General features: G+C 59.9%; 1 protein-coding gene across 1 annotated transcript in view; it reads right to left on the bottom strand.

Annotated features, from left to right (window-relative positions):
* LOC116955695 (uncharacterized) overlaps window positions 1–25558 on the bottom strand; it is a 97256-nt gene extending 71698 nt beyond the window's left edge. Inside the window, exons 1-2 of the mRNA XM_076053383.1 lie at window positions 21941–25558; window positions 1902–2908 (exon numbers count right to left, since the gene is read on the bottom strand). Coding sequence (XP_075909498.1) covers window positions 1902–2283 — 382 coding nt within the window. The 5' untranslated portion in view covers window positions 2284–2908; window positions 21941–25558. The remainder of the gene's footprint in view (window positions 1–1901; window positions 2909–21940) is intronic.
* Window positions 25559–26171: the final 613 nt, after the last annotated feature.

Below are 26171 nucleotides of genomic sequence, written 5' to 3'. Positions count from 1 at the left end.
ACCAAAAACCACAAAGATCCCCCATATAGCCTTAACAGATTGTAGGGGCAAGTGCTGTTAGCGAGCACCTGTAAAGGCCGGCACGGCACACGAGGGGTGGGTGGCCAACACCACCCCGGCCGCCTTTGTCTCCCTAGTGACGATGTTTACTACACATCTCACCAGGTACTAATTTGAGACTGAGTCGACCTAGGGTAGGCCCAGGACCGGTTAAGATAATCGTCACCGGTGTTGGCCGTGAGCGGAAATCGAACCCGGGTCGCCAGGTTCGTAGCGCAGCGTGGCGCTGACCACTACACCATCACCACCCTCACCAGAACCACCCTCACCATCACCACCCTCACCATCACTACCCTCACCAGAACTACCCTCACCAGAACCACCCTCACCATCACCACCCTCACCAGAACCACTCTCACCATCACCACCCTCACCAGAACCACCCTCACCATCACCACCCTCACCAGAACCACCCTCACCAGAACCACCCTCACCAGAACCACCCTCACCATCACCACCCTCACCATCACCACCCTCACCATCACCACCCTCACCAGAACCACCCTCACCAGAACCACCCTCACCATCACCACCCTCACCAGAACCACCCTCACCAGAACCACCCTCACCATCCCCACCCTCACCATCACCACCCTCACCAGAACCACCCTCACCAGAACCACCCTCACCAGAACCACCCTCACCAGAACCACCCTCACCATCACCACCCTCACCAGAACCACCCTCACCAGAACCACCCTCACCATCACCACCCTCACCATCACCACCCTCATCAGAACCACCCTCACCAGAACCACCCTCACCATCACCACCCTCACCAGAACCACCCTCACCAGAACCACCACGCTCATCTCTACCACCATCACCACCAACACCACCACTAGAATCCTCACTATCCTCACCAGCACCAACAACAGCAACCGCCATTCCCCACAAAGTGGCGGTGACGTCACCACGGCGCTTGTGCCAGGCTAGGTGCACGTTGAGGCCACGTGAAGTGTCGAACGCCCGCTGGCAGGAGGTCAAGGGGGCAGACCCAGCAGGTGCCATGGGTCGACTGACTGAGATGACTGAGATGACTGGCTGATGCACCACCATCACCACCACCCTCACCACCCTCACCACCACCACCCTCACCACCACCACCACCACCACCACCCTCATCACCACCACCCTCATCACCACCACCACCACCACGACCATCTCTAGCACCCTCACCACCCTCACCACCCTCACCACCACCACCCTCATCACCACCACCACCACGACCATCTCTAGCACCCTCACCACCACCACCCTCACCACCACCACCCTCACCACCCTCACCACCACCCTCACCACCACCGCCCTCACCACCACCACCCTCACCACCACCACCACCCTCATCACCACCACCACCACCACCACGACCATCTCTAGCACCCTCACCACCCTCACCACCCTCCCCACCCTCACTACCTTCACCACCACCCTCACCACCACCACCACCCTCACCACCACCACCACCACCACCACCACGACCATCTCTAGCACCCTCACCACCCTCACCACCCTCACCACCACCACCCTCCTCACCACCACCACGACCATCTCTAGCACCCTCACCACCACCACCCTCACCACCACCACCACCACCACCCTCACCACCACCACCACCACCACGACCATCTCTAGCACCCTCACCACCCTCACCACCCTCCCCACCCTCACCACCCTCACCACCACCACCCTCACCACCACGACCATCTCTAGCACCCTCACCACCCTCACCACCACCACCCTCACCACCCTCACCACCACCACCCTCACCACCACCACCACCACCACGACCATCTCTAGCACCCTCACCACCCTCCCCACCCTCACCCCACCACGCTCACCTCTCACCGCGTGTCCCCCGGCCTCCGCCTCCCAGAGGGCCCCTCCGCGGGGGGGCCGCGTGGTGGTGCCGGGGCCCCGTGGAGGGGGTCCGCGCTGGGCCCCGCTCGGCCCCTGCTGTAGCCCCGCTGCGGGGCCCCGGGCGAGCAACGTCTCGCTGGAGCTGTACGACTTGGGCGGGGCCCGCGGCTCGGCCAGCCTCTCCCCGGCGTTGGCGCTCGCGTGCAGCAGCAGTGACCCCGACAGGCCCGGCGCCTGACCTTGACTTTGACCTTGACCTTGACCCTGGCCTTGTCCTTTGCCCTGGGCTGCGTTGTGGTGACGTCTCGCGCGGCGAGGTTTGGTCAGGGACCGGTACGAGCGCCGCTCCATGGACGCGTCCATCGTGGCGGCGGTGATGGTGGTGAGGATGAGATGGTGAGTTGGGTGAGGAGGTGGTGATAATGGTCGTGGTGGTACTGTGTTATTGTTGTTGTTGGTGGTGGTAGTGGTGGTGGTGGCTTTGTATGTATGTACGTTGGACTTCTTTCTCACCGTACTGAGCCAACCGTGCTAATCGGAGGTGCGGTTTTGTGGTGAGGAGGTGGAGGTTGTGGTGATGCTGAGTGGGGTGAGGATGAGGTGGTGGTGGTGATGAGGTGGGGGTTGTTGTGATGCTGAGTGGGGTGAGGATGGGGTGGTGGTGGTGAGGAGGTGAAGGTTGCGGTGATGCTGAGTGGGGTGAGGAGGGAGTGGTGGTGGTGAGGAGGTGTATGTTGTGGTGATGCTGAGTGGGGTGAGGAGTGGGTGGTGGTGAGGAGGTGTAGGTTGTGGTGATACTGAGTGGGGTGAGGGGGGAGTGGCAGTGGTGAGTTGGTGAGGAAGTGGTAGTGGTGGGAAGCTGTTAAGATCGTGGAAGTGGAATTAGTTAGAATTGATGGTGGTGGTGGTGGTGGTGGTTAGTAGTGGTGCGCTGGTTGTTGCGATGGTGGTGGCGAGTTAGCAGTCGTCTCCTGGCAGACTCGACCTCCTGCATACCAGGCGAAGGAGGTGACATCAGATCGCATCGATTCATTGCTGTGCTGCCAAATACCGAACGATCACCTTGCAACTCAAGCCTAGAGCATCTGGGATGCCAAAGCACCACCACCCCCTTTCAAATCCAAGCGTTAACCAGGCACACACCTGCTTAGCCTAGTTGTGTTTCCACGTGCACGGTGCATGCGCGTTGCACGTGTGTGTGGTCACGTGTATCTGCGAAGGAGCGGTGGCGCAGCGGTTAGCGCTGCGCTGCATTGCAGACCCGGCGACCCGGGTTCAATTCCCGCTCACGGCCACCAACACCGGTGACGATTATCTGAACCGGTCCTGGGCATCCCCTCGGTCGACCCGGCCTCAAATGAGTACCTGGTGCGGTGTGTAGTAAACATCGCCACTGGGGAGACAAAGGCGGCTGGGGCTGGTGTTGGCCACCCACCCCCTCGTGTGCCGTGTCGGCCTTCATAGGTGCTCGCTAACAGCACTTGCCCCTACAGTCTGCTAAGGTTATACGGGGGATCTTTATCTTGCGTGTATGCATGTGTGTGTATGCATGTGTGTGTATGCACGTGTGTGTGTGTATGCACGTGTGTGTATATGTGTGTACACGTGTGTGTGTGTATATGTATACAGATTGCGTTGGTTCAATTATCCGCGCCATTACCCACACAACCACCCACGTATTTATATTCCCTTGGCCGGTACAATCACAGCCGTAAATCCACACCGCCACCAACTCATTAATCGGGCCCCCCCCCCACCCCCCCTTCGGGAGACAACAACGGTAGGAGTCGTCTTTCGCGTGTCTGCATCTTTTGACTCATCTCATCGGCCTCGACATGCAGTGTCTCATCAGCAGCAGTCAGGTTCTGCTTGAATCAGTGCTCGTGAACTAACCCAGACGTTCATGGACAAGGATCGGTTTCGACATGCAGTGTCTCATCAGCAGCATGATGCTTGCATCAATGCTGGCCAGGTGTTATGGGCACGGACCCCCTCGATCTTAGACGTGGGTTCTAGTTTGATGCAAACCTCGATATACCTTGATAGAATATATCAGTCACTAAATAAATGAGCAATTCGCTTCCTTCTCCACAGGATAAACCCACTGTGGGCGTCCCCACAAAGTGGTGTTTCCTTTGCTCACTTTATCGGCCCCGGAGAGAGGGATGATGATGATGATGATGATGGGCCGAGTCAAAATCCCAAATCAGGATCTGAACTCACGCGCTAATAGTCACTCGCTGTGCCGCAGGGCCACGGGGGGGGGGGGGGGGAGGCCTCAAGCCAGATGGGGCTGCTGATGATGATGATGACGATGATGATACTACTGCTGCTGATGATACTACTACTGCTGATGACGCTGCTGCTGATGATGATACTATTGCTGTTGATGATACAACTACTGCTGATGACGCTGCTGCTGCTGCTGATGATGATACTATTGCTGTTGATGATACTACTACTGCTGATGACGCTGCTGCTGCTGATGATGATACTTCTGCTGCTGATGATACTACTACTGCTGATGACGCTGCTGCTGCTGATGATGATACTACTGCTGCTGATGATGACACTACTGCTGCTGATGATGATGATACTACTGCTGCTGATGATGACACTGCTGATGATGATGATACTACTGCTGCTGATGATGACACTGCTGATGATGACACTGCTGCTGATGATGACACTACTGCTGCTGCTGATGATGATACTACTGCTGCTGATGATGACACTACTGCTGCTGCTGATGATGATACTACTGCTGCTAATGAAACTACTACTGCTGCTGCTGATGATGATACTACTGCTGCTGATGATGACACTGCTACTGCTGATGATGATACTACTGCTGCTGATGATATTACTATTGCTGCTGATGATACTACTATTGCTGCTGCTGATGATGACACTGCTGCTGATGACGACACTGCTGCTGCTGCTGATGATGCTACTGCTGCTGATGATGAAACTACTACTGCTGATGATGATGATGATGACACTACTGCTGCTGATGATACTACTATTGCTGCTGATGATATTACTATTGCTGCTGATGATACTACTATTGCTGCTGCTGATGATGACACTACTGCTGCTGATGACACTACTGCTGCTGATGACACTACTGCTGCTGACACTACTGCTGCTGCTGATGATTACACTGCTGCTGATGATACTACTGCTGATGATGATCATACTACTACTGCTGCTGATGATACTACTACTGCTGATGACGCTGCTGCTGATGATGATGATGATACTACTGTTGCTGCTGCTGATGATACTACTGCTGCTGATGATCACACTGCTGCTGCTGATGATGATGATATTACTGCTGCTAATGAAACTACTACTGCTGCTGATGATGATGACACTACTGCTGCTGATGATACTACTATTGCTGCTGATGATACTACTATTGCTGCTGATGATGATGACACTACTGCTGCTGATGACACTACTGCAGCTGATGACACTGCTGCTGCTGATGACACTACTGCTGCTGATGACACTGCTGCTGATGATGATGACACTGCTGCTGCTGATGATGATACTATTGCTGATGAAGATGATAGACTACTGCTGCTTATAATTATAATACTGATGATGAAATTTAATGATGATACTGGTGCTGATGATACTTGTGATGATAATTATCATACTGATTTCTTTGATAATTATGATGATATTATTGCTGATAATGATGATGATAATGATGATACTGCTGCTGATGATGACTGCTTCTGTTGATAATTATGATGATTCTACTGCTGCTGCTGCTGATGATAACGATGATGATTTTAATGATTATATTACTGCTGATGACGATATCCATGGCACTACTTCTGCTAATGATTATAAAATTGCTCCAGATGGCTGATTATTATTTCACTGCTGCTGCTGATGATACTGCTGCTGATGATACTGCTGCTGATGATACTGCTGCTGCTGCTGATGATGATGATGAGAGTAATGCTGCTGATGATGATGACCGTAGTGAACTAGCAGGGGCGAGTTTGACCTTGACTCCCAGCTGGTCCCCACGTGGTCCACACAGCCACGGATATCCCTCGCTCGCGTCTGACAATCGGTGGGAGAGTCGCGGTGCTGATTTCGGTGGCTAGGAGATGTTAACTACCTCGCCTGGTATACAGGAGGTCGTGGGTTCGATCCCGACCCTGACGCCTGCTGCTGTATATTTTGAGTTTGCGTGTCTCTCTCTCTCCCCGTGGTGAGATGTTAACTACCTCGCCTGGTCTACAGGAGGTCGGGGGTTCCATCCCGACCCTGACGCCTGCTGCTGTATATTTGGAGTTTGCGTGTCTCTCTCTCTCCATGGTGAGATGTTAACTACCTCGCCTGGTATACAGGAGGTCGTGGGTTCCATCCCGACCCTGACGCCTGCTGCTGTATATTTGGAGTTTGCGTGTCTTTCTCTCTCTGTGGTGAGATGTTAACTACCTCGCCTGTACTACAGGAGGTCGTGGGTTCGATCCCGACCCTGACGCCTGCTGCTATATATTTGGAGTTTGCGTGTCTCTCTCTCTCTCTCTGTGGTCGCGTGGATTTTGTCTCCGAGTCCTCCACATTTAGAATCAACATCGCTGCGCGTTGAGAGAGTTTTGGCTGCCGCTGTTCATTGTCACGCCGAGAAGCCACCCCGTTGGGCTATCGTTTTGCCATAACAATGGTCGCTTCTGAACAAGAAAGCTGCCACATAGCTCAGTGGGCACCCTTGCCTGGTAAAATACAAATATACTTTTTTAGTTTATTTGATATTTACCGAAGGTGTACGTGAAATAACGGGGGTGTGCCTCCCCCCCCCCCCACACCGCCCCCCCTCGCCTATGACAGCAAAATCCCAAAAGCTCTCCCCCAAATCTCCTACCTCCACTCCCCCCCTCCTCGCCTCACTTCTTCATCTACCCAGCTCGATCACTTCTTCATTTAGCCGGTCGCCATCCGCCTGCCGGGGCGAACTCCGCCACACCAGGCGAGCCGCCAGCACGTGAACCCGGGCCACGTGTCGCCTCCCAGCCGGCACGGGTCACGTTCGACACGCAACTCACTCGCCCAGTACTCGAAGCGGTGTTGACCAGACGCACGAGCGCCCACACGACGGGACGTGATGATGAGACGCCCATCCGTGCATCGAATCCGTAAACCCAGACGCACGGTCGCAACAGCAACAACAACATGGACAAAGATCCCCCGTGTAGCCTGTAACGGACTATTGGGGCAAGTGCTGTTAGCGAGTAGCAGCACCTATGCAGGCCGGCACGGCACGCGATGGGGTGAGTGGCGATGTTCACAAATCGCACCAGGTACTCATTTGAGGCCGCTTCGACCTAGGGGAGGCCCAAGACTGGTTCAGATCATCGTCACCGGGGTCGGTGGCCGTGAGCGGGAGTCGAACTCTGGTGGCCTGGGTTCGCAGCGCAGCGTAGCGCCGACCGCTAGAACTACCACAGCCACTCACGCGACCACCCAGCTACACATCTTGCCAACAGCGAAGACGGCCACCCGGTCAACGGAAGCAACGCCCACGCGAGTCACACAGCCGGGCAGACAAGCGATGAGAAACGCCGATAACCCCGAAAGGCGAGGGAGCCAGCCACCCAGACCACCGTCCCTCCCGTACACACCACGCCATTAGACTGGGCACACATCCATCAGGTCGACTAGTCACCCTCCAGGCCATCCACAGAGGGTCCCACCCCCCCTCCCCAACCAGTCACCCACCCAGACTCCCACCCACCCAGACAATCACTCAGTCAGACTCTCACCCAGACTCCCACCCACCCAGACTCCCACCCACCCAGACTCTAACCCACCCAGACTCCCACCCACCCAGACTTCCACCCACCCAGACTCTCACCCACACAGACTCCCACCCACCCAGACTCCCACCCAGACTCCCACCCACCTAGACTCCATCCTACCCAGACTCCCACCCAGACTCCCACCCACCCAGTCTCTCACCCACCCAGACTCCCACCCACCCAGACTCCCACCCACCCAGACTCGCACCCACCCAGACTCTAACCCACCCAGACTCCCACCCACCCAGACTTCCACCCACCCAGACTCTCACCCACACAGACTCCCACCCACCCAGACTCCCACCCAGACTCCCACCCACCTAGACTCCATCTTACCCAGACTCCCACCCAGACTCCCACCCACCCAGTCTCTCACCCACCCAGACTCCCACCCACCCAGACTCCCACCCACCCAGACTCGCACCCACCCAGACTCTAACCCACCCAGACTCCCACCCACCCAGACTCCCACCCACCCAGACTCTCACCCACACAGACTCCCACCCACCCAGACTCCCACCCACCCAGACTCCCACCCACCTAGACTCCACCCCACCCAGACTCCCACCCAGACTCCCACCCACCCAGACTCTCACCCACCCAGACTCCCACCCACCCAGACTCTCACCCACCCAGACTCCCACCCACCCAGACTTTCATCCACCCAGACTCCCACCCACCCAGACTCCCACCCACCCAGACTCCCACCCACCCAGACTCCCAAACCCACCCAGACTCCCACCCAAACAGACTCTCACCCACCCAGACTCCCACCCACCCAGACTCCCACCCACCCAGACTCCCACCCACCCAGACTCCCACGCACCCAGACTCCACCCACACAGATTCCCACCCACCCAGACTCCCACCCACCCAGACTCCCACCCACCCAGACTCCACCCACCCACCCAGACTCCCACCCACCCAGACTCCCAAACCCACCCAGACTCCCACCCAAACAGACTCTCACCCACCCAGACTCCCATCAACCCAGAGTCTCACCCACCCAGACTCCCACCCACCCAGACTCCCACCCACGCAGACTCCCACCCACCCAGACCCTCACCCACCCAGACTCCCACCCACCCAGACTCCTACCCACCCAGATTCCCACCCACCCAGACTCCCACCCACTCAGACTCCCACCCACCCAGACTCCCACCCACCCAGACTCCACCCACCCATCCAGATTCCCACCCACCCAGACTCCCACCCACCCAGACTGCCACCCAGACTCCCACCCACCCAGACTCCCAACCACCCAGACTCTAACCCACTCAGACTCCCACCCACCCAGACTCCCACCCAGACTCCCACCCACCCAGACTCCTACCCACCCAGATTCCCACCCACCCAGACTCCCACCCACCCAGACTCCCACCCACCCAGACTCCCACCCACCCAGACTCCCACCCACCCAGACTCCACCCACCCATCCAGATTCCCACCCACCCAGACTCCCACCCACCCAGACTGCCACCCAGACTCCCACCCACCCAGACTCCCAACCACCCAGACTCTCACCCACCCAGACTCCCACCCACCCAGACTCCCACCCACCCAGACTCTCACCCACCCAGACTCCACCAACCCACCCACCCAGATTCCCACACACCCAGACTCTCACCCACCCAGACTCCCTCCCACCCAGACTCCCACCCACCCAGACTCTCACGCAGACTCCCACCCACCCACACTCCCACCAACCCAGACTCCCACCCACTCAGACCCTAATCCCACCCACCCACCCAGATTCCCACCAACCCAGACTCCCACCCACCCAGACTCACACCGAGACCCTCACCCACCCAGATTCCCACCCACCCAGACTCACACCGAGACTTCCACCCACCCAGACTCTCACCCACCCAGACTCGCACCCACCCAGACTCCCACCCCCCCAGACTGCCACCAACCCAGACTCTCACCCATCCAGACTCCCTGCCACCCAGACTCTCACCCACCCAGACTCCCACCCACCCAGACTCTCACCCACCCAGACTCCCGCCCACCCAGACTCCCACCCACCCAGACTCTCACCCAGACTCCCACCCAGACCCTCACCCACCCAGACTCCCACCAACCCAGACTCCCACCCACCCAGACTGGCACCCACTCAGACCCTCACCCACCCAGACTCTAAACCACCCAGAATCCCACCCACCAAGACTCCCACCCACTCAGACTCCCACCCAACCAGACTCCCACCCACCCAGACTCCCACCCACCCAGACTCCCACCCACCCAGACTCCCACCCACCCAGACTCCCACCCACCCAGACTCCCACCGAGACTTCCACCCACCCAGACTCCCACCCACCCAGACTCCCACCCATCCAGACTCCCTCCCACCAAGACTCTCACCCACCCAGACTCCCACCCACCCAGACTCTCACCAACCCAGACTCCCGCCCACCCAGACTCCCACCCACCCAGACTCTCACCCAGACTCCCACCCACCCAGACTCTCACCCAGACTCCCACCCACTCAGACCCTCACCCACCCAGACTCTAACCCACCCAGACTCCCACCCACCCAGACTCCCACCTACCCAGACCCTCACCCACCCAGACTCTCACCCACCCAGACTCCCACCCACCCAGACCCTCACCCACCCAGACTCCCACCCACCCAGACAATCAAACACCCAGACTCCCTCCCACCCACCCAGACTCCCTCCCACCAACCCAGACTCCACCCACCGACCCAGACTCCCACCCACCCAGTCTCCCGCCCACCCAGACTCCCACCCACCCAAACTCTCACCCACCCAAACTCTAACCCACCCAGGCTCCCATCCACCCAGACTCCCACCCACCCAGACTCCCACCCACCCAGACTCCCACCCACCCAGACTCTCACCCAACCAGCCTCCCACCCACCCAGACTCCACCCACCCACCCAGATTCCCACCCACCCAGACTCCCACCCACCCAGACTCCCACCCAGACTCCCACCCACCCAGACTCCCACCCACACCCTCACCCACCCAGGCTCCCACCCACCCAGACTCCCACCGAGACTCCCAACCACCCAGACTCCCACCCACCCAGACTCTCACCCATCCAGACTCCCTCCCACCCAGACTCTCACCCACCCAGACTCCCACCCACCCAGACTCTCACCAACCCAGACTCCCGCCCACCCAGACTCCCACCCACCCAGACTCTCACCCAGACTCCCACCCACCCAGACCCTCACCCATCCAGACTCCCACCCACCCACACTCCCACCCACCCAGACCCTCACCCACCCAGACTCCCACCCACCCAGACAATCAAACACCCAGACTCCCTCCCACCCACCCAGACTCCCTCCCACCCACCCAGACTCCACCCACCGACCCAGATTCCCACCCACCCAGACTCCCACCCACCCGGACTCCCGCCCACCCAGACTCCCACCCACCCAAACTCTCACCCACCCAAACTCTAACCCACCCAGGCTCCCATCCACCCAGACTCCCACCCACCCAAACTCCCACCCACCCACACCCTCACCCACCCAGGCTCCCACCCACCCAGACTCCCACCGAGACTCCCACCCACCCAGACTCCCACCCACCCAGACTCTCACCCATCCAGACTCCCTCCCACCCAGACTCTCACCCACCCAGACTCCCACCCACCCAGACTCTCACCAACCCAGACTCCCGCCCACCCAGACTGCCACCCACCCAGACGCTCACCCAGACTCCCACCCACCCAGACCCTCACCCATCCAGACTCCCACCCACCCAGACTCCCACCCACCCAGACTCCCACCCACCCAGACCCTCACCCACCCAGACTCTCACTCACCCAGACTAACACCCAGACCCTCACCCACCCAGACTCCCACCCACCCAGACAATCAAACACCCAGACTCCCTCCCACCCACCCAGACTCCCTCCCACCCACCCAGACTCCACCCACCGACCCAGATTCCCACCCACCCAGACTCCCACCCACCCAGACTCCCGCCCACCCAGACTCCCACCCACCCAAACTCTCACCCACCCAAACTCTAACCCACCCAGGCTCCCATCCACCCAGACTCCCACCCACCCAGACTCCCACCCACCCAGACTCCCACCCACCCAGACTCTCACCCACCCAGCCTCCCCCCACCCACCCAGACTCCTCCCACCCACACAGATTCCCACCCACCCAGACTCCCACCCACCAAGACTCCCACCCAGACTCCCACCCACCCAGACTCCCACCCACACCCTCACCCACCCAGACTCCCACCCACCCAGACTCCCACCGAGACTCCCACCCACCCAGACTCCCACCCACCCAGACTCTCACCCATCCAGACTCCCTCCCACCCAGACTCTCACCCACCCAGACTCCCACCCACCCAGACTCTCACCAACCCAGACTCCCGCCCACCCAGACTCCCACCCACCCAGACTCTCACCCAGACTCCCACCCACCCAGACCCTCACCCATCCAGACTCCCACCCACCCAGACTCCCACCCACTCAAACCCTCACCCACCCAGACTCTAACCCACCCAGACTCCCACCCACCCAGACTCCCACCCACCCAGACCCTCACCCACCCAGACTCTCACCCACCCAGACTCCCACCCACCCAGACCCTCACCCACCCAGACCCTCACCCACCCAGACTCTCACCCAACCAGACTCCCACACACCCAGACCCTTACCCACCCAGACTCCCACCCACCCAGACTCCCACCCACCCAGACTCCACCCACCCATCCAGATTCCCACCCACCCAGACTCCCACCCAGACTCCCACCCACCCAGACTCCCACCCACCCAGACTCTCACCCACCCAGACTCCCACCCATCCAGACTCCCACCCACCCAGACTCTCACCCACCCAGACTCCACCAAACCACCCACCCAGATTCCCACCCACCCAGAGTCCCACCCACCCAGACTCTCACCCAGACTCCCACCCACCCAGACTCCCACCCACCCAGACTCTCACCCATCCAGACTCACTCCCACCCAGACTCTCACCCACCCAGACTTCCACCCACCCAGACTCCCACCCACCCAGACTCCCACCCACCCAGACTCTCACCCACCCAGCCTCCCTCCCACCCACCCAGACTCCACCCACCCACCCAGATTCCCACCCACCCAGACTCCCACCCACCCAGACTCCCACCCACCCAGACTCTCACCCTGACTCCCACCCACCCAGACTCCCACCCACCCAGACTCCCACCCACCCAGACTCTCACCCATCCAGACTCCGTCCAACCCAGAATCTCACCCACCCAGACTCCCACCCACCCAGACTCTCACCCACCCAGACTCCCGCCCACCCAGACTCTCACCCATCCAGACTCTCTCCAACCCAGAATCTCACCCACCCAGACTCCCACCCACCCAGACCCTCACCCACCCAGACTCCCACCCACCCAGACCCTCACCCACCCAGACTCCCAACCACCCAGACTTCCACCCACCCAGACTCCCACACACCCAGACTCTCACCCACCCAGACTCCCTCCGACCCACCCAGACTCCACCCACCCACCCAGACTCCCACCCACCCAGACTCCCACCCACCCAGACCCTCACCCACCCAGACTCCCACCCACCCAGACCCTCACCCACCCAGACTCCCACCCACCCAGACTCCCACCCACCCAGACTCCCACCCACCCAGACTCCCACCCACCCAGACTCCATCCCACCCAGACACCCACCCAGACTCCCACCCACCCAGACTCTCACCCACCCAGACTCCCACCCACCCAGACTCCCACCCACCCAGACTCTCACACACCCAGACTCTCACACACCCAGACTCTCACCCACCCAGACTCTCACCCACCCAGACTCCCACCCACCCAGAATTTCATCCACCCAGACTCCCACCCACCCAGACTCCCACCCACCCAGACTCCCACCCACCCAGACTCCCACCCACCCAGACTCCCACCCACCCAGACTCCCACCCAGCCAGACTCCCACCCACCCAGACTCCCACCCACCCAGACTCCCACCCACCCAGACTCCATCCCACCCAGACTCCCACCCAGACTCCCACCCACCCAGACTCTCACCCACCCAGACTCCCACCCACCCAGACTCCCACCCACCCAGACTCTCACACACCCAGACTCTCACCCACCCAGACTCTCACCCACCCAGACTCCCACCCACCCAGACTTTCATCCACCCAGACTCCCACCCACCCAGACTCCCACCCACCCAGACTCCCACCCACCCAGACGCCCACCCACCCAGACTCCCACCCACCCAGACTCCCACCCAAACAGACTCTCACCCACCCAGACTCCCACCCACCCAGACTCCCACCCACCCAGACTCCCACCCACCCAGACTCCCACGCACCCAGGCTACACCCACACAGATTCCCACCCACCCAGACTCCCACCCACCCAGACTCCCACCCACCCAGACTCCCACCCACCCAGACTCCACCCACCCACCCAGATTCCCACCCACGCAAACTCCCACCCACCCAGACTCCCACCCATACTCCCACCCACCTAGACTTCCATCAACCCAGAGTCTCACACACCCAGACTCCCACCCACCCAGACTCCCACCCACGCAGACTCCCACCCACCCAGACCCTCACCCACCCAGACTCCCACCCACCCAGACTCCTACCCACCCAGATTCCCACCCACCCAGACTCCCACCCACCCAGACTCCCACCCACCCAGACTCCCACCCACCCAGACTCCACCCACCCATCCAGATTCCCACCCACCCAGACTCCCACTCACCCAGACTGCCACCCAGACTCCCACCCAGACTCCCAACCACCCAGACTCTAACCCACCCAGACTCCCACCCACCCAGACTCCCACCCACCCAGACTCCCACCCACCCAGACTCCTACCCACCCAGATTCCCACCCACCCAGACTCCCACCCACCCAGACTCCCACCCACCCAGACTCCACCCACCCACCCAGATTCCCACCCACGCAAACTCCCACCCACCCAGACTCCCACCCACCCAGACTCCCACCCACCCAGACTCTCACCCATCCAGACTCCGTCCAACCCAGAATCTCACCCACCCAGACTCTCACCCACCCAGACTCCCGCCCACCCAGACTCTCACCCATCCAGACTCCCTCCAACCCAGAATCTCACCCACCCAGACTCCCACCCACCCAGACCCTCACCCACCCAGACTCCCACCCACCCAGACCCTCACCCACCCAGACTCCCAACCACCCAGACTTCCACCCACCCAGACTCCCACACACCCAGACTCTCACCCACCCAGACTCCCTCCGACCCACCCAGACTCCACCCACCCACCCAGACTCCCACCCACCCAGACTCCCACCCACCCAGACCCTCACCCACCCAGACTCCCACCCACCCAGACCCTCACCCACCCAGACTCCCACCCACCCAGACTCCCACCCACCCAGACTCCCACCCACCCAGACTCCCACCCACCCAGACTCCATCCCACCCAGACTCCCACCCAGACTCCCACCCACCCAGACTCTCACCCACCCAGACTCCCACCCACCCAGACTCCCACCCACCCAGACTCCCACCCACCCAGACTCCCACCCACCCAGACTCCCACCCACCCAGACTCCCACCCACCCAGACTCCCACCCACCCAGACTCCATCCCACCCAGACTCCCACCCAGACTCCCACCCACCCAGACCCTCACCCACCCAGACTCCCACCCACCCAGACTCCCACCCACCCAGACTCTCACACACCCAGACTCTCACCCACCCAGACTCTCACCCACCCAGACTCCCACCCACCCAGACTTTCATCCACCCAGACTCCCACCCACCCAGACTCCCACCCACCCAGACTCCCACCCACCCAGACTCCCACCCACCCAGACGCCCACCCACCCAGACTCCCACCCACCCAGACTCCCACCCAAACAGACTCTCACCCACCCAGACTCCCACCCACCCAGACTCCCACCCACCCAGACTCCCACCCACCCAGACTCCCACGCACCCAGGCTCCACCCACACAGATTCCCACCCACCCAGACTCCCACCCACCCAGACTCCCACGCACCCAGGCTCCACCCACACAGATTCCCACCCACCCAGACTCCCACCCACCCAGAATCCCACCCACCCAGACTCCCACCCACCCAGACTCCACCCACCCACCCAGATTCCCACCCACGCAAACTCCCACCCAGCCAGACTCCCACCCATACTCCCACCCACCTAGACTTCCATCAACCCAGAGTCTCACCCACCCAGACTCCCACCCACCCAGACTCCCACCCACGCAGACTCCCACCCACCCAGACCCTCACCCACCCAGACTCCCACCCACCCAGACTCCTACCCACCCAGATTCCCACCCACCCAGACTCCCACCCACCCAGACTCCCACCCACCCAGACTCCCACCCACCCAGACTCCACCCACCCATCCAGATTCCCACCCACCCAGACTCCCACTCACCCAGACTGCCACCCAGACTCCCACCCAGACTCCCAACCACCCAGACTCTAACCCACCCAGACTCCCACCCACCCAGACTCCCACCCACCCAGACTCCCACCCACCCAGACTCCTACCCACCCAGATTCCCACCCACCCAGACTCCCACCCACCCAGACTCCCACCCACCCAGACTCCACCCACCCACCCAGATTCCCACCCACGCAAACTCCCACCCACCCAGACTCCCACCCACCCAGACTCCCACCCACCCAGACTCTCACCCATCCAGACTCCGTCCAACCCAGAATCTCACCCACCCAGACTCCCACCCACCCAGACTCTCACCCACCCAGACTCCCGCCCACCCAGACTCTCACCCATCCAGACTCCCTCCAACCCAGAATCTCACCCACCCAGACTCCACCCACCCACCCAGACTCCCACCCACCCAGACTCCCACCCACCCAGACCCTCACCCACCCAGACTCCCAACCACCCAGACTTCCACCCACCCAGACTCCCACCCACCCAGACTCTCACCCACCCAGACTCCCACCCACCCAGACTCCCACCCACCCAGACTCCATCCCACCCAGACTCCCACCCAGACTCCCACCCACCCAGACTCTCACCCACCCAGACTCCCACCCACCCAGACTCCCACCCACCCAGACTCCCACCCACCCAGACTCCCACCCACCCAGACTCCCACCCACCCAGACTCCCACCCACCCAGACTCCCACCCACCCAGACTCCATCCCACCCAGACTCCCACCCAGACTCCCACCCACCCAGACTCTCACCCACCCAGACTCCCACCCACCCAGACTCCCACCCACCCAGACTCTCACACACCCAGACTCTCACCCACCCAGACTCTCACCCACCCAGACTCCCACCCACCCAGACTTTCATCCACCCAGACTCCCACCCACCCAGACTCCCACCCACCCAGACTCCCACCCACCCAGACGCCCACCCACCCAGACTCCCACCCACCCAGACTCCCACCCAAACAGACTCTCACCCACCCAGACTCCCACCCACCCAGACTCCCACCCACCCAGACTCCGACCCACCCAGACTCCCACGCACCCAGGCTCCACCCACACAGATTCCCACCCACCCAGACTCCCACCCACCCAGACTCCCACCCACCCAGACTCCCACCCACCCAGACTCCACCCACCCACCCAGATTCCCACCCACGCAAACTCCCACCCACCCAGACTCCCACCCATACTCCCACCCACCTAGACTTCCATCAACCCAGAGTCTCACCCACCCAGACTCCCACCCACCCAGACTCCCACCCACGCAGACTCCCACCCACCCAGACCCTCACCCACCCAGACTCCCACCCACCCAGACTCCTACCCACCCAGATTCCCACCCACCCAGACTCCCACCCACCCAGACTCCCACCCACCCAGACTCCCACCCACCCAGACTCCACCCACCCATCCAGATTCCCACCCACCCAGACTCCCACCCACCCAGACTGCCACCCAGACTCCCACCCAGACTCCCAACCACCCAGACTCTAACCCACCCAGACTCCCACCCACCCAGACTCCCACCCACCCAGACTCCCACCCACCCAGACTCCTACCCACCCAGATTCCCACCCACCCAGACTCCCACCCACCCAGACTCCCACCCACCCAGACTCCACCCACCCACCCAGATTCCCACTCACGCAAACTCCCACCCACCCAGACTCCCACCCATACTCCCACCCACCTAGACTCCCATCAACCCAGAGTCTCACCCACCCAGACTCCCACCCACCCAGACTCCCACCCACGCAGACTCCCACCCACCCAGACCCTCACCCACCCAGACTCCCACCCACCCAGACTCCTACCCACCCAGACTCCCACCCACCCAGACTCCCACCCACCCATACTCCCACCCACCCAGACTCCACCCACCCATCCAGATTCCCACCCACCCAGACTCCCACCCACCCAGACTGCCACCCAGACTCCCACCCAGACTCCCAACCACCCAGACTCTAACCCACCCAGACTCCCACCCACCCAGACTCCCACCCACCCAGACTCCCACCCACCCAGACTCCTACCCACCCAGATTCCCACCCACCCAGACTCCCACCCACCCAGACTCCCACCCACCCAGACTCCCACCCACCCAGACTCCACCCACCCATCCAGATTCCCACCCACCCAGACTCCCACCCACCCAGACTGCCACCCAGACTCCCACCCACCCAGATTCCCAACCACCCAGACTCCACCAACCCACCCACCTAGATTCCCACACACCCAGACTCTCACCCACCCAGACTCCGTCCCACCCAGACTCCCACCCACCCAGACTCTCACGCAGACTCCCACCCACCCAGACTCCCACCCACCCAGACTCCCAGCCACTCAGACCCTAACCCCACCCACCCACCCAGATTCCCACCCACCCAGACTCCCACCCACCCAGACTCACACCGAGACCCTCACCCACCCAGACTCCCACCCACCCAGACTCACACCGAGACTTCCACCCACCCAGACTCTCACCCACCCAGACTCGCACCCACCCAGACTCCCACCCCCCCAGACTGCCACCAACCCAGACTCTGACCCATCCAGACTCCCTCCCACCCAGACTCTCACCCACCCAGACTCCCACCCACCCAGACTCTAACCCACCCAGACTCCCGCCCACCCAGACTCCCACCCACCCAGACTCTCACCCAGACTCCCACCCACCCAGACCCTCACCTACCCAGACTCCCACCAACCCAGACTCCCACCCACCCAGACTGGCACCCACTCAGACCCTCACCCACCCAGACTCTAACCCACCCAGAATCCCACCCACCAAGACTCCCACCCACCCAGACTCCCACCCACCCAGACCCTCACCCACCCAGACTCCCACCCACCCAGACTCCTACCCACCCAGATTCCCACCCACCCAGACTCCCACCCACCCAGACTCCCACCCACCCAGACTCCCACCCACCCAGACTCCACCCACCCATCCAGATTCCCACCCACCCAGACTCCCACCCACCCAGACTGCCACCCAGACTCCCACCCAGACTCCCAACCACCCAGACTCTAACCCACCCAGACTCCCACCCACCCAGACTCCCACCCACCCAGACTCCCACCCACCCAGACTCCTACCCACCCAGATTCCCACCCACCCAGACTCCCACCCACCCAGACTCCCACCCACCCAGACTCCACCCACCCACCCAGATTCCCACTCACGCAAACTCCCACCCACCCAGACTCCCACCCATACTCCCACCCACCTAGACTCCCATCAACCCAGAGTCTCACCCACCCAGACTCCCACCCACCCAGACTCCCACCCACGCAGACTCCCACCCACCCAGACCCTCACCCACCCAGACTCCCACCCACCCAGACTCCTACCCACCCAGACTCCCACCCACCCAGACTCCCACCCACCCATACTCCCACCCACCCAGACTCCACCCACCCATCCAGATTCCCACCCACCCAGACTCCCACCCACCCAGACTGCCACCCAGACTCCCACCCAGACTCCCAACCACCCAGACTCTAACCCACCCAGACTCCCACCCACCCAGACTCCCACCCACCCAGACTCCCACCCACCCAGACTCCTACCCACCCAGATTCCCACCCACCCAGACTCCCACCCACCCAGACTCCCACCCACCCAGACTCCCACCCACCCAGACTCCACCCACCCATCCAGATTCCCACCCACCCAGACTCCCACCCACCCAGACTGCCACCCAGACTCCCACCCACCCAGATTCCCAACCACCCAGACTCCACCAACCCACCCACCTAGATTCCCACACACCCAGACTCTCACCCACCCAGACTCCGTCCCACCCAGACTCCCACCCACCCAGACTCTCACGCAGACTCCCACCCACCCAGACTCCCACCCACCCAGACTCCCAGCCACTCAGACCCTAACCCCACCCACCCACCCAGATTCCCACCCACCCAGACTCCCACCCACCCAGACTCACACCGAGACCCTCACCCACCCAGACTCCCACCCACCCAGACTCACACCGAGACTTCCACCCACCCAGACTCTCACCCACCCAGACTCGCACCCACCCAGACTCCCACCCCCCCAGACTGCCACCAACCCAGACTCTGACCCATCCAGACTCCCTCCCACCCAGACTCTCACCCACCCAGACTCCCACCCACCCAGACTCTAACCCACCCAGACTCCCGCCCACCCAGACTCCCACCCACCCAGACTCTCACCCAGACTCCCACCCACCCAGACCCTCACCTACCCAGACTCCCACCAACCCAGACTCCCACCCACCCAGACTGGCACCCACTCAGACCCTCACCCACCCAGACTCTAACCCACCCAGAATCCCACCCACCAAGACTCCCACCCACCCAGACTCCCACCCAACCAGACTCCCACCCACCCAGACTCCCACCCACCCAGACTCCCACCCACCCAGACTCCCACCCACCCAGACTCCCACCCACCCAGACCCTCACCCACCCAGACTCTCACCCAACCAGACTCCCACCCACCCAGACTCTTACCCACCCAGACTCCCACCCACCCAGACCCTCACCCACCCAGACTCAGACCCAGATTCCCACCCAACCAGACTCCCACCCAACCAGATTCCCACCCACCCAGACTCCCACCCACCCAGACCTTCACCCACCCAGACTCCCTCCCTCCCACCCAGCCAGACTCCCACCCAACCAGACTCTCACCCAACCAGACTCCCACCCACCCAGACCCTCACCCACCCAGACTCCCTCCCACCCACCCAGACTCCCTCCCACCAACCCAGACTCCACCCACCCACCTAGACTCCCACCCACCCAGACTCCCACCCAGATTCCTACCCACCCAGACTCCCACCCACCCACCCAGACTCTCACCCACCCAGACTCCCACCCACCCAGACCCTCATCCACCCAGACTCCCACCCACCCAGACTCCCACCCATCCAGACTCCCACCCACCCAGACTCCCACTGAGACTCTCTCACCCACCCATACTCCCACTGAGACTAACTCACCCACCCAGACTCCCACTGAGACTCACTCACCCACCCAGACTCCCACTGAGACTCACTCACCCACCCAGACTCCCACTGAGACTAACTCACCCACCCAGACTCCCACTGAGACTAACTCACCCACCCAGACTCCCACTGAGACTCACTCACCCACCCAGACTCCCACTGAGACTCACTCACCCACCCAGACTCCCACTGAGACTCACTCACCCACCCAGACTCCTACTGAGACTAACTCACCCACCCAGACTCCCACTGAGACTCACTCACCCACCCAGACTCCCACTGAGACTCACTCACCCACCCAGACTCCCACTGAGACTCACTCACCCACCCAGACTCCCACTGAGACTCACTCACCCACCCAGACTCCCACTGAGACTAACTCACCCACCCAGACTCCCACTGAGACTAACTCACCCACCCAGACTCCCACTGAGACTCACACACCCACCCAGACTCCCACTGAGACTAACTCACCCACCCAGACTCCCACTGAGACTCACTCACCCACCCAGACTCCCACTGAGACTAACTCACCCACCCAGACTCCCACCCACCCAGACTCCCACTGAGACTAACTCACCCACCCAGACTCCCACTGAGACTAACTCACCCACCCAGACTCCCACTGAGACTCACTCACCCACCCAGACTCCCACCCACCCAGACTCCCACTGAGACTAACTCACCCACCCAGACTCCCACTGAGACTCACTCACACACCCACAATCCCGATCTTCTCACCTCAAGTGTTCCTCGACGATGATTCGGCGCTTGGGGTCCTCATATCGGGCAACTCCTGCCTTGCTCGCTCCCGTCTCCGACTTCGCGTCTCTGTCTCCCTCTGTCTCCTCGTGTCTCTGTCTCCCTTTGTCTCCTCTTGTCTCTGTCTCCCCGCGTCTCTGTCTCACTCTGTCTCCCCGTTCTTCTGTCTTCCCGTATCTCTGTCTCCCTCTGTCTCCCTCCGTCTCCCCGTGTCTTTGTCTTCCCGTGTCTCTGTCTCCCCGTGTCTCTGTCTCCCCGTGTCTCTGTCTCCCCGTGTCTCTGTCTCCCTGTCTCTCTGTGTCCCCACCCTGCTCCACTGGACGGCTCCTCCCGTTGCTCCCCCCCCCGCGTCACCGACTTATCAGGCGCTCGGGGTCGCACGACGGGAGATCGTGCGCGTGTGTCTGTGTGTGTGTCTGTGTGTGTCTGTCTGTCTGTGTGCGTGTCTGTCTGTGTGTGTCTGTGTGTGTGTCTGTGTGTCTGTCTGTCTGTGTGCGTGTCTGTCTGTGTCTGTGTGTGTGTGTCTGTCTGTGTGTGTATGTGTGTGTGTCTGTGTGTGTGTCTGTCTGTCTGCGTGTCTGTCTGTGTGTGTGTGTGTTTGTGTGTGCGTCTGTCTGTCTGTGTGTTTGTGTATGTGTGTGTCTGTCTGTCTGTGTGTCTGTGTGTGTGTCTGTCTGCGTGTCTGTGTGTGCGTGGGGAGCGGTGGTGCAGCGGTTAGCGCTACGCTGCGCTACGAACCGGACGTCCCGGGTTCGATTCCCGCTCACCGCCAGTGACGATTATCTGAACCGATGCTGGGCCTCCCTTAGGTCGACTCAGCCTCAAATGAGTATCGGTGCGGTGTGTAGTAAACATCTCCACTAGAGAGACAAAGACGGCCGAGCGTGATGCTGGCCACCCACCCCCTCGTGTGCCGTGCCGGCCTTCATAGGTGCTAACAGCACTTGCTACTCCAGTCTGTTAAGGCTATACGGGGGATCTGTGTCTTACCTTGTCTGTGTGAATGTTCCCGCATCTTAGATCTTGTGCGCGTGCATTAATGTTCATGTCGGTGTGCAGTCATCCATGAGCGTGTGTGAATCTGTGAGTTTGTACCTGTGTGTGAATCTGTGAGTGTGAGTGTGTACGCGTGTGTGAATCTGTGAGTGTGAGTGTGTACGCGTGTGTGAATCTGTGAGTTTGTACGCGTGTGTGAATCTGTGAGTGTGTACGCGTGTGTGAATCTGTGAGTTTGTACCTGTGTGTGAATCTGTGAGTGTGAGTGTGTACGCGTGTGTGAATCTGTGAGTGTGAGTGTGTACGCGTGTGTGAATCTGTGAGTGTGAGTGTGTACGCGTGTGTTAATCTGTGAGTGTGAGTGTGTACGCGTGTGTGAATCTGTGAGTTTGTACCTGTGTGTACGCGTGTGTGAATCTGTGAGTGTGAGTGTGTACGCGTGTGTGAATCTGTGAGTTTGTACGCGTGTGTGAATCTGTGAGTTTGTACCTGTGTGTACGCGTGTGTGAATCTGTGAGTTTGTACGCGTGTGTGAATCTGTGAGTGTGAGTGTGTACGCGTGTGTGAATCTGTGAGTTTGTACCTGTGTGTACGCGTGTGTGAATCTGTGAGTGTGAGTGTGTACGCGTGTGTGAATCTGTGAGTTTGTACCTGTGTGTACGCGTGTGTGAATCTGTGAGTGTGAGTGTGTACGCGTGTGTGAATCTATGTGTGTGTGTGTGTGTCTATCTATGTGTGTGTGTGTATCTATCTACGTGTGTGTGTCTATCTGTGTGTGCGTCTATCAATGTGTGTGTGTATCTATCTATGTGTGTGTGTCTATCTGTGTGTGTGAATCTATCTATCTGTGTGTATCTATCTATCTGTGTGCATCTATCTCTCTGTGTGTGTATCTATCAATGTGTGTGTGTATCTATCTACGTGTGTGTATCTATGTGTGTTTGTGTGTATCTATCAATGTGTGTGTGTATCTATCAATGTGTGTGTATCTATGTATATGTGTATTTATGTGTGTGTATCTATCTATGTGTGTGTATCTATCTATGTGTGTTTGTGTGTATCTATCAATGTGTGTTTGTGTGTATCTATCAATGTGTGTGTGTATCTATCAATGTGTGTGTGTATCTATCAATGTGTGTGTGTATCTATCAATGTGTGTGTATCTATCTATGTGTGTGTGTATCTATCAATGTGTGTGTATTTATCTATGTATGTGTGTATCTATCTGTGTGTATGTGGGTGTGTATCTATCAATGTGAGTGTGTGTATCTATCAATGTGTGTGTATCTATCTATGTGTGTGTGTATCTATCTATATGTGTGTATGTGTGTGTGTGTATCTATCAATGTGTGTTTGTGTGTATCTATCAATGTGCGTGTGTGATCAGTGTGTGCGGGCGTGGTGCTGGTCACCTACCCCCTCGTGCGCTGTTCCGGCCTTCATAGGTGCTCGCTAACAGCACTTGCCCCCACCGTCTGTTCAGGCTACTCGGGGGACCTTTGTGTATATGAGCGTGCGTGTGTGCGTTTATCAGTGTGATAGCGTATGTCTCTATCATTACGATAAATGATGCTGATGATGTTGGTTTCTCTAAGATTCAATTAAAGGTTACATTGTGTGCATAACGTGTGTGTTAGTGTGTGTGTGTAGCAGCGTGTCTGTGTGTGATGGGTGCACGTGTGTGTCAGTGCGTGTGGGTCTGCCAATATCAGTGTGTGTGTGTGTATATAAATGTGCGTGTCAGTGTGTGTGACAGTGTGTGTCAGTGAGTGTGTGTCAGTGTGTGTGACAGTGTGTGTCAGTGTGTATGTGACAGTGTGTCAGTGTGTGTGTGACAGTGTGTCAGTGTGTGTGTGTGTCAGTGTGTGTGTGTGTGTCAGTGTGTGTGTCAGTGTGTGTGTGTGTCAGTGTGTGTGTGTCAGTGTGTGTGTGACAGTGTGTGTGTGGCAGTGTGTGTGTGTGTGACAGTGTGTGTGTGTCAGTGTGTGTGTGTGTCAGTGTGTGTGACAGTGTGTGTCAGTGTGTGTGTGACTGTGTGTGTCAGTGCGTGTGTCAATGTACGTGTTCAGTGTGTGTGTCAGTGTGTGTCAATGTACGTGTTCAGTGTGTGTGTGTCAATACCGGGCTGCCTGTACGTCTCTATATATTGCGCGTGTGTATCTCTCTGTCTCTCTGCCCCTGTGTTTGTCTCGATTCCACTCCCTGTCCGTCCGTCTGTCTCTGTCTAAATTAAAATCCAGATGTCCACGGGACGCCCAGGTGCACAATGAATCCGTGACGAGAAGCAGAGTGAGTCCCTCTGTCCGTGTCTCTCTCTCTCCGTGTCTCCTCGCCTCCCCGTGTCTCCCTCCCCGTGTCTCCTCGCCTCTCAGTGTCTCTGTCCCCGTGTCTCCTCGCCTCCCCGCGTCTCCTCGTCTCCCTGTGTCTCTCTCTCCTCTCTCTCTCTCTCACCACAGACACTGCGCAAAACGCGTGCAGCAGGGAAGGATAAATTCAGCCTCCGCTCAGCCAATCGGAGGCGGTGGGTGGGACTGAGCCCTTCTCCTCCCTTCCCTCTCTCTTCCCTTCGCTCTCCCCTTCCTCTTTCTCTCATCTCCAGCCGCGTCTCGTGAAATCAGCACCACGGACAGCAACCCCGCTCCCTTTCTCCCTCTCCGTTGCCCCCCCTCTCCGCCCCCTCCCCTCCACCCCCGCTCCCTCCTCCCTCTCCGTAGCCTCTCCCCCCCTTCCCCTCACCCTCACCACCCCCGCTCCCTCCTCCCTCCCTCTCCGTTGCCTCTCCCTCCTCCCCTCCTCTGTTCTCTTTTTCCCTCCATCTAACACCCCCACCACGCACCCCTCCCTCTCTCTCCTGCCTCCCCTGCCTCTCTCTCCCCTGCCTCTCTCTCCTCTCTCCCCTGCCTCTCTCTCTTTTTTTACGATCAGAAGAAACAAGAAGATGCTCGGTGTAGTCGGCTCTTTGCTCCGTTCATCATTTCGTTTTTTGTTTTTTTAATGCTTTGCTTTGCTTTATGTAACCCCCCCCCCCTTTAAGTGAAAGACACAAAAAAAAATTCTTTCCCCTTCCCTCTCTCTCTACCCCCCTCTCTGCCTCTCCTCTCTCTCCTGCCTCTCTCTCTCTCCTGCCTCTCTCTCCTGCCTCTCTCTCCTGCCTCTCTCTCTCTCTCTCCTGCCTCTCTCTCCTGCCTCTCTCTCCTGCCTCTCTCCTCTCTCT

This window comes from Petromyzon marinus, chromosome 61 (assembly GCF_048934315.1).
Source record: "Petromyzon marinus isolate PM22_M1 ecotype Great Lakes invasive population chromosome 61, UKy_Petmar_22M1.pri1.0, whole genome shotgun sequence".
In the NCBI taxonomy this organism is placed as follows: domain Eukaryota; kingdom Metazoa; phylum Chordata; class Hyperoartia; order Petromyzontiformes; family Petromyzontidae; genus Petromyzon; species Petromyzon marinus.
Note: the sequence above shows the minus strand (reverse complement) of the source record. Positions and strands in the feature narration are given on the sequence as shown.